The sequence below is a fragment of the Engraulis encrasicolus genome, chromosome 5, assembly GCF_034702125.1.
Source record: "Engraulis encrasicolus isolate BLACKSEA-1 chromosome 5, IST_EnEncr_1.0, whole genome shotgun sequence".
NCBI lineage: Eukaryota > Metazoa > Chordata > Actinopteri > Clupeiformes > Engraulidae > Engraulis > Engraulis encrasicolus.
Genome location: NC_085861.1, coordinates 16,043,417 through 16,053,765, shown reverse-complemented (window position 1 = coordinate 16,053,765; position 10,349 = coordinate 16,043,417). Strand labels below are relative to the sequence as shown.

Here is a 10,349-nt window from a genome sequence, read left to right as displayed (position 1 = left end):
TTTGAAAGTCGATGATAATCAGGCAAGGTTGACGCATCCTAAAGCATACGTGCCCGCAAGGCTAAGTATTGCTACAATTTTGTTAATTGACGTCCATCGTCTTTAAAAGGTGATCCTTGAGTCACTGTGGAGGATTCCGTAACGTACGTTAACAATGCATGTTAGCGTGCGATCGCTTGCCTTGCTCACGTCAAAATATGTAAGCCCCCTTATACATAGGTTTTTCGTTTACGCGGCCTTATACATAGGTTTTTCGTTTACAAACAGTCTTGCTGTGAGGAGGGGCACTTTTTGACCAACGTCCATTTCTAACATTCAGCGGTTGAACAGTGCGCAGCCAGGGTCGTGCAGCCAGGGATTGTTTACAAACGGTAAACCCATGTATAGGCTATGAGGGGGGCCTCCTCCCCACATGTCCGGGTACTACACACACACACACGTCAAAATACTGCTGCACACACTCAAGCACCAGGGAACTACACAGTCGTGTGGAACCATTCGACAAAAGAAAAAAAAAACCCAACTATGAACAGAAACACTGAAGGAAAATGAAAAGAAGAACTCAAATAGTAGATATCCATGGAGACCATGCATGACGTGAGAAGGTCAGCATCTCTTTGAATGATGAGCAGTATCACACAGAGCTTATGACATGATTATTCCCGTCTTACGTGCAACACTTGTCACTAATTTTTATACAGAAATGTCTACGATTTCTCTCCGCTCGCCATCTACTGACTACCTTCAGCACATGCTCTTATGTCTATTTCCTTTTTAATTGGGGGTTTATGTAGGGATTTAAGTAATTAAGAGAGACACATCAGAGAGAGAGAGAGAGAGAGAGAGAGAGAGAGAGAGAGAGAGAGAGAGAGAGAGAGAGAGAGAGAGAAAGAAAGAAAGAAAGAAAGAAAGAGAGAAAGAAAGAAAGAAAGAAAGAAAGAAAGAAAGAAAGAAAGAAAGAAAGAAAGAAATTCAAAGGCAAAAGTGCTCTGGCTTAGTCTCCTGTGTGGTCGCAGTCTATAAAGTGCTGTGCTGGGCTTCGCCTCTAGGGGGAGCCCAAAAGGTGGCACATGCAACCCCTCCCCCTATCCCCTGCCATGCCCATACCCGCCGTGCCCACTGGGTACCAACACAAGTACAAGTCTTTACTCTCAGTGGACTACAACGAAGAGGATAACCGCTAAATTACTTGGCATGTCTTCTCATAGTAACGTACGGCTACACACATAGACTGTATGTTCAGTATAGAGAGGGGTTCGAGCAGGGGTGGGGGAGGTTGAAGAGGGGGACAGAATGGCATGCCATCTTCATCACTTCCAAAAGAGTGTATGAGGTCAAGTGTGTCACTTACTGTACACCTCTTAAAATGGGTCTTCACCCTTTGTACTGCGATGTTAGCGTTAGAGAATAAATACCTTTTCTAAAATTCTCAAATAGATTTATTCAGCACCATCGATAAGAAAGGCACTTTTCTTTTCTTTCTTTTTTTTTGCACTTAACTAAGGGTCAGGGAGATAGGAAACGGGCCCGCTTCAACTGGCTACACTCCATTTGTGTTTTTCATTGCCAAACACAACATTGCGCCCAACACTGCCAAACAACACAAGACACAATGACAGTTCAGATTTTGTCAGTATACAAGACCACATAGCCTACTACTGCCTCACAACGAGACAATAACAGCTCAAGCAAACAGTATGTACTGTACGTAATGCAACCTTTCTCTTGCTTGAACAACGGCCGTCAGTGTCATTCATGCTATGGGACTACACATGAAACATTTCAGACTTCCACAAACACACACCCATATGAAACGGTCCACTAGGCCTACAACACAATGCTTCAACAAAGGTTATATCAGCACTACTTGGCCAAAAGTTATGTAATGCTGAGCTGACAATTCAGGGGTGCATTTCTCGAAATCAAAGTTGCTTACTACATTAGCTACTTCGTTGTTTTCAATGCATTTTCCCATTGGCAACTACCCAAGTTGCTAACTGGCACTACACTTTCGAGAAACGCACCCGAGAGATACAATGTTGCAGAGAACATGAACCCAGCCAAACTAATCTGCCAAGCTAAGATCTGATATAAACACATGGCACATATTCAGCCCCTGGGCAGGACACAGCACACACACCGATGAAAAAACTACAAGTAAGCATAAAACAATATTCATGACAAATATGTGAATGTCTAGAGTAGTCTCTTACAGCACCCAGTAAAAGGCAAACATGACCAGTCTGTTAGACTTCAGGCCTCTCAAAGCGAAATGCTGAAGGGAGTAGCACGCAGTAGATCAGCATGACAATGAGACCTCAACCTCTGAAACATTGAAAACACAGAAACACAGAAAACCGTGACTGATGTTTGATGAAGTGGGCTATCTGAGATTTAAACAAATAAAAAAGTATCACAAGACATGAGAGTAACCGATTGAAAAAAAAAAAAAAAGTTGTCTCAGACACTGAACATAATTCCACTGGCTGATGTCTAGCTACCCTTTAATTCATCAACAAAAGATGGCCGGGGGGTGTAAATGTTGTACCTTTGCTAACTGGAAACTGCTACCTCGTACACACTAATGGCATCCCCAAATGTATGTCACCAAGAGGAGAACGCCATATCAAGGGTAGAGAGAGAGAGAGAGAGATAAAGAGAGAGGAAAGAGAGGTAGAGAGAGAGAAAAAAGAGAGGTAGAGAGAATAAACGAGAGCAGATGATAGAAAGAGGAGAGAGAGAGAGAGAGAGAGAGAGAGAGAGAGAGAGAGAGAGAGAGAGAAAGAGAGAAAGAGAGATACACAGATGAAGATATCCAGAAGAAAGCTCCAGACCACACCTCCCTCCCTTCCTTCCTCCTCCCCTTAGTGGACTCCAGCCTTTGTAATCTCCTGTAAAAAAAAGAAAGAAAGATGCAGCGCCACCCTATGGGGCTGTCACCTCATAGCACCAGACTAGCGTGCCCTGAATACAGACACGTTTGCAATGTACAGCGTTTAGTGCAGTTTATTGTCATTCGTCTTCTTGCCTTCCTTTAGAGGCAGGGCGTGGCACCACAGTCCAAGGCACTACTCACTGCACTGAAGCGTGGCATACGTACAATATGCATGCGGGTCAAAGACGTGCAAAATGAAATTGTCATTCAGTGTAGCGGATACCTTCTGCTGACTGTAACTGTAAAAAACATGACACTTTATTTAATTTCTTCCCAGTGAATTCATGAAAGCCTCGGCTGTCATCCATTCACTTGAAACAATTTAAAAATCATGTTTTTTTACCGTTACAGTCAGCAGAAGGTATCCGTTACACTGAATGACAATTTCATTTTGCACGTCTTTGACCCATGTACGCACATACGGATGTATTAGGGGTGTAAATCACAGCCTCCATGACGATACGATTCGATATCGTTTTCTTAAGGCAGCGTTTCGATTATTTTCGATATTTAAGAACGCCCCTCGATACGATGCGTTTCGATTCGATTTTTTTCTCTCCAATGACCTTTCTACTGCTATGTTATCGAGCTAGGGCATTGGGCATGGGCCAGCGATTCGATTCGATTCGAGCGTCGGCCGTAGGATCGACACATCGATATCGATACATAGATTATTATTTACACCCCTAGTATGTATGCAAGACACTGTTTTATGGTGCATCTCCTCTTCAAGTAAGCCGCCACCGCCGCCGCCACACACGTCCCCTACTGGCCAATCAGTGAAAAACACAAACACCACATGTGACCGACCAACAGCACAGGGCTGGCAGAGTGCTCACCAAGCCATGCCATACTCTCTTTAGGCTGCCTGGTGGAGGGCCAATTTCTTGATGGTGGTGGTGTGTGTGCGTGTGTGTGTATGTGTGTGTGTGTGTGTGTGTATGCACCTTTTTGACACCTGACTCCTTTCAGTTCTTCATTAGCAGCTCAAATCTGTTTTCTCCCTCTCTGTTGCCTTCCTCTGTATATAATTACAACAGCATTAATCCCCATACACACAGCTGACACAGACACACAGCTACTGTAGACAAATTGCTGTTTGAATGGCTGCTGTAAAAACACACATACTCCTGTTATGACCCCCACTATACACTTAACACATACACCTGTTCAAATGGCTACTTTCAACACAGGGACGCACACACGCGAACGCATGCACACACACACACACGCACGCACGCCTGTTCAAATTGGCTGCTGCATCAGTGCTGACTTCATGCTATTGAGAAACACCAGCAAGGCGAACGTCGCAAAGTACACATTTTTTTTCCCACTGAAGTCTCAACTGTGCATCCAGACTTTTCTTGGTTTGAATTTGTGTATTTGCACATTTTTTTTTATTTTTTAAACCTACACCAGCTCTAACCAACATCCATAAAAATCCATTGTCTCCACAACCAGGCACTTATTATTACTCTTCTCCCCATTAGCAATCATGCACGGTATCAATATATTTTTAAAAAAACCTTCTATAGTCCTTCAAATGCATTCAAGAACAAGAACTGGGACTTGTGCCAAAAGGCAGGTTGGCCCAAAGTCAGCCAACATTGCGAGAAATAAAAAAGGTTAAACATTCCCTTTTATTTATTTAAGATTAAAAACTCTCATTTATGTTCTCTGAAATATTTGTCCAAAAGAAAAAAAAGAAATAGTTAAAGAAAGAAACTGACATTTCTGCTACACTTTCTCCCCTATTAGACCGTTTGAAAGTTTAAAGCGCCATACCCTCATGAAGAGGTTGTTGTCCTGCCCAATGTGTTATTGCACTAAAACATATACAGAACAAACACAGAGCTTCAACGAAACAAACGGACAAGACCGTTAGTGACAAAAACACATCCAGGACAAAAAAAAGGCTGTTGCAAACAAAAACGTCCAGACACAGATATAAATATAATGTAAATATTACGATGATGTAAAATTAGCCTGGTTCTCACCCGGCGGAGTGTGAGTAGCTCTGAAGCCCCCTGGTGGAGCGGAGCCACATACACACCGTCTGTGATACTGCTGTTAACACACTGGTCTTGGGCCGGAAAATAGACCGAGCATTTATTGCTTCAATATCAACGGCAGCTCAAATTGAGGAGTCCCAGGATGGATTATAGACTATATTGTCTCTTTAGAGATTAATTAACAGAAAACGTCTTTGAAAGGAGTTTGTTGGTGGCGAGGCCGCGCATAATGATAGATAAAGCCATGCCTTTTGAAGGCAAAGCCAACGCGTCTTCTCCCACACTGTGTTTGTGTAGCTCTGCTAAGCTAACCCAGGGGGCTACGGAGCCACAGCCACAGCCACAGCCACAGCCACACACACACACACACACACACACACACACACACACACACACACACACACACACACACACACACACACACACACACACACACACACACACACACACACACACACACACACACACACACACACACAGTCTAGTGAGAACCAGGCTAATGTAAAATACCTTCAAAAGCAACTTTCGTACAAAAAAAGCGGTTACAGAAGGTTGCCAGCATGGCATGTTTACACCTCAATGAGGGCAGAAACCTTGTTGGGACCAGAAATCGTTTTAAAAGTCTAAAAGTGGCATTGAGTCATGTGTAACACCTTGGTTTGTTTGTATCATAATCTAAATATGTTTCTTACACTTCATTGTAAATTGACACAATTATAGTTTAAGTCACCATTGGCTGAAAAAAAGCAAGGGGTTGGGATAGAAAGACAGAGCTGTTAATTCACAATAAAAGTTAGTGGAAAAAACGTAGACAAACTCACAGAGGAGTCTGTCCACCTAACCGTTAATCCAACCCAATACAAACTCTTCATTCCTTTAGCTTCCAATTCCCTAAACGGTGTTTGCAAAGAGCAGATAAAAAAACAGAGCAAGGACAAAATAATGGAAAACCAAAAGTGCTGTGGATTAAAAAAAAAACCTGAGGTACTGGTAAAAGGGCATGATTAAAAGAGACATCAGAATGACCACAATTACAAAACAGGGGGGGGGACGGGGGACGTATGGGGGTCCAATGCACCAGTGGTTCCCAAGCTGGAGGTCGAGAGCCCTACGGGGTTCGCAGAGGTACTGAAGAGGGGGTAGCGGACAAAAGGGACTTGTATTCATCTATGGTTAATAGATGTACGTAATTGCTGTCTGGTGGATTTCTAGCAATATTAGCAGACACACTATTAAGGGAAAATCTAGCAATATCAATGGACAAAAAAAAATCTAGCAAGATTAATGGACAAAAAATTGCCTAGGTAATTTTTGTCTATTAATATTGCGAAGGAGATGGTCATGAAAGCAGTTGGCTGGTTGGATATTGCATAAGTGCACAGTTCTGTTCTTCTAAGGGTACTAAGTTGGACTTGGTACTTTTAGGCCGGAGCGTCCATGTTAATTACGGGTGGTGGGGGTTCTTCACAGCCCTTGGCCTGTTCTCCATCACTCTCCTCTCTTTCCCTTCTACACACACGTCTCTCTCCTCTACTTCCTTCGTTCTGCCGCGCTCATGCTCGCCCCCCTGTGTCTTGGCGTACACACTGCACAGTGGTGGGTCCAAATGGACCGGGTCGGGCCGGGTCAGACTCCTTCAGCTGGCTCTGTCGGCAGACACTCTGGGATGCACAGACTGAAAGTGGTAGTTGGTGTGTGTGTGTGTGTGTGTGTGTGTGTGTGTGTGTGTGTGTGTGTGTGTGTACGGGTATGTAAAAGAAGAAGAAAAAAATGTGGTGTTTCTGTGGTCTGCATTCGAGTATGGCTGTGTGTTAAGATGTATGCATGTGTATGTATGTACATGTACATATACCAAGTCTGTGCGTGTGTGCGTGTGTGCGCTCAGGCAAAGTACATGGTCCTCAGGGTGTCGTGGTGGATCTGCACGGCTTTGGCCAGGGCCTGCGGGTCCCTTCCGTTGCTCTGACCAGACACGTGGCTGCCCTCCGCACTAGGAGAGGAGAGCAGAGGAGAGGAGAGGGGAGGATTGCGGAGGTTACATTTGTGCTCTTGTTGACCACATGAGCATAGTAGGCGTGCGTGCGCGCGCATGTGTGTTTGGGCTCACCTGTCGTGCTCCTTGTCCACCAGGTGGTATCGGGCGCGGAAGGCCACCAGGTGAGCGTAGTAGGCGGGCGCGGGGATGGAGACGGAGCGCGTGCAGCGCACGTAGGTGTGGCACAGCTGGTAGGTCAGCAGCTGAAACTCATCTGCCGTGAAGCAGTTGTCGTCCCACAGCACGTGGTAATGGGAGGGCCTACTCGTGCCCTGGGGGAGAGAGAGAGAGAGAGAGAGAGAGAGGGGGAGGGAGGGAGAGGGAGAGAGGGAGAGAGAGAGAGAGAGAGAGAGAGAGAGAGAGAGAGAGAGAGAGAGAGAGAGAGAGAGAGAGATTACTTGTCTGCGGTTGTCATCCAGATGGAACTGTGCATTTTTGAGGGTACAATAGGAGCCAATGGCAGTCAGCCTTCTCATGTACTCTACGCCAGGTGTCACCAACGTGGTGGTGCCCGCGGGCGCCAGGTAGCCCTCCATGAGCTTCTGAGGTGCCCTCCAAGGATGTTAATAAATAGTGACGACTGTAAGCTTTTAGTCACAGTTAGTGTTTTCCTTAATTTAAATATGAAATTATCTATTTATATGCAAATTATCATTCAATCAAAGTGTAATTTGGGAATGATGTCAAGACATCAGTAGAGGACTTTGAACAAAAGTAGCCCTTGGGTAGCCCTCGGTAGCCCCCGGGTAGCCCCCGGTAGCCCTCAGGTAGCCCTTGGTAGGCCTTGGTAGCCTAGCCTGGGAACTCCCATACTGCCTTTAGTTCTACACAATCGTTTCGATCTGAAAGACAGTATGGCGAGGATGACTCATAACGTACAAGATCATGGGATCTGTGTCATAATGGCCAAGCATTCCGACCTTAACAGTTTCTCTGCCCAATCAGAGAGCAGGGCAGTGTGTCATAATAGCCAAGTATTCCGGCCCCATACAGAATTTACAATAGGCAACTCCCCAGACCTAATCTCACTTGTGATTAGGTCTGGTGTTAACCAGGCAATTGGTAGCCCTCAGACCCAGAAAGGTTGGGGATACCTGCTCTACGCTGTCTACTGCATCGCCATTGCTCAGCAACAGTGGGGATCCGAACAGACAGTGCAACAGGTGTGTGCAACTATACACCACTGTGAAGAACAAAACCTGACATTTCACCTTTGCTATGAGGACATATGAGGCCGTGAGGAAATTTTTGGTCGGTCCTCACAGCCATTAAATATAGTGTTTAGTTGTTAATAAAAAAAACGAAAAGTGCTAAAACACTTCTGGTCACGGCACAGTTTAGTATTGACTAGTTTTGAATGCTAGTAAAATGCAAAGTTATCAACGGAAGGTCCTTTCGAAGACAATACAAGTGTGTGTGTGTGTGTGTGTATCTCTCACACTCTTGCTCTCTCTGTCTCTGTTTCTGTTTCTATCTCTCTCTCTCTGTCTATTGGTAAGGGCACACCTGTGCCATTGGCAGCTTGTAATAATACAACAACTGGTCAGTTTCTGTCTCAATTTCTGACGATCATTTTGTCTCTCTGCACCTGTACCTCTCTTTGTTTTTCCCTTAAAATTATTCTTGTCCTCTCTCTCTCTGTCTGTGTAAGGGGGCACCTGTGCCAGTGGCAGCTTGTAATAATACAACAACTCGTCAGTTTCTGTCTCAATTTCTGCACCTGTACTTCTATTTTTCCTTTAAAAGGATTCTTTCTCTCTCTCTCTCTCTCTCTCTCTCTCTCTCTCTCTCTCTCTCTCTCTCTCTCTCACTCTCTCCCTCTCTCTCTCTCTCCCTCTCTCTCTCCTCTATCTCTCTCTCTCTCTCTCTCCCTTTCTCTCTCTCTCTCTCTCTCTCTCTCTCTCCATCTCTCTCTCTCTCCCTCTCTCTCTCTCTCTCCCTCTCTCTCTCCCTCTCCCTCCCTCGATGGGGGGCCATCTGTGCCCACTGGTCAGGTTCCACCGGTGACTGGAAGACACTTGGCTAATTAAATTTGACCTGGCTGTGTGTGTGTGTGTGTGTGTGTGTGTGTGTGTGTGTGTGTGTGTGTGTGTGTGTGTGTGTGTGTGTGTGCGCGTGTGTGCGCGCATGCGCCTGTGTGTGTGTGTGTGTGTGTGCGCGCGCATGCGCCTGTGTGTGTGTATGTGTGTGTGTGCACACGCGCCTGTGTGTGTGTGTGTGCGCATGTGTGTGTGTGTGTGTGTGCGCATGTGTGCGTGCGCATGTGTGTGTGTGTGTGTGTGCGTGCGCATGTGTGCGTGCGCATGTGTGTGTGTGCGTGCGCATGTGTGTGTGTGTGTGTGTGTGTGTGTGTGTGTGTTACCTGTATTCCCGCATGACTGCAGAGGTAAAAGTCGAACTCATAGGGATGCGTGATGTCCGTGTCCACTGTCGTGCCAGCAGGAATGTTTCCACTGCGGCCAACCTAAACATTTAAGGATAACATTTAACATTTAAGGATAACATTTAACATTTAAGGATAACATTTAACATTTAAGGATAACATTTAACATGCAAGGATAACATTTCACATTTAATGATAACATTTCAGGATAATATTACATATATGCAGAATATATATTGGTCAAGAATGAAAGTTTAGAAAACAGGCGTCTCATTTTTAACTTCTTGGAGCGAACAGAGTGAACCTGATGAGATGAGGCACTGGGCGAAATGCGTCGTTCAAAAGACCCGCAATCAGTGTGCACTGGTGTCCCGTGAACTTTCATAGACCTCTGAGAGCTCCATTTAAACCCATCATCATTATAAGGCCCATCTGAGAGAGCAATTACAATATGACGAACATAACGATGGGAAACTGAGGGTTATTTGGGCCATGTCCCTACTCCCATTTACTGGTTGGTGGTAATGCACAGTACATGCAGTGCAGTCTGCCATTCAACAAGCAAATGAAGAGCAGAGCAGAGGGAGAAAAATAAGGAGAGCAAGAGGGATGGGAGGGAGAAGAGAAGAGAGAGGGATGAGAAGAGGAGGAGGGAAGAGCAGAGGGATGAAATGAGGAGGAGAGAAGAGAAAGGGGTGGGATAAATGATACTCTACTCTCTAGATGAGGAGAATAGGGGAGAAGAGAAGAGAGAGGCATAAGAGGAGGAGGAGAGAAGAGAGAGGGATGAGATGAGGAGAGAAGAGAGAGGGATGAGAAGAGGAGGAGAGAAGAGAAGAAGAGAGGGATGAGATGAGGAGAGAAGAGAGAGGGATGAGAAGAGGAGGAGAGAAGAGAGAGGGATGAGATGAGAGAGGGGTGAGAGAGGGATAAGAGGAGGAGGAGAGAAGAGAAGAAGAGAGGGATGAGAAGAGGAGAGAAGAG

The 10,349-nt window shown here is 45.3% G+C and overlaps 1 protein-coding gene across 1 annotated transcript in view; it reads right to left on the bottom strand.

Annotated features, from left to right (window-relative positions):
• Positions 1-5,349: 5,349 nt before the first annotated feature.
• Positions 5,350-10,349, bottom strand: part of ago3a (argonaute RISC catalytic component 3a) — a 69,540-nt gene continuing 64,540 nt past the window's right edge. The window contains exons 17-19 of the mRNA XM_063198753.1: positions 9,345-9,446; positions 7,055-7,254; positions 5,350-6,937 (exon numbers count right to left, since the gene is read on the bottom strand). Of these exons, the coding sequence (XP_063054823.1) occupies positions 6,829-6,937; positions 7,055-7,254; positions 9,345-9,446 (411 nt within the window). The 3' untranslated portion in view covers positions 5,350-6,828. The remainder of the gene's footprint in view (positions 6,938-7,054; positions 7,255-9,344; positions 9,447-10,349) is intronic.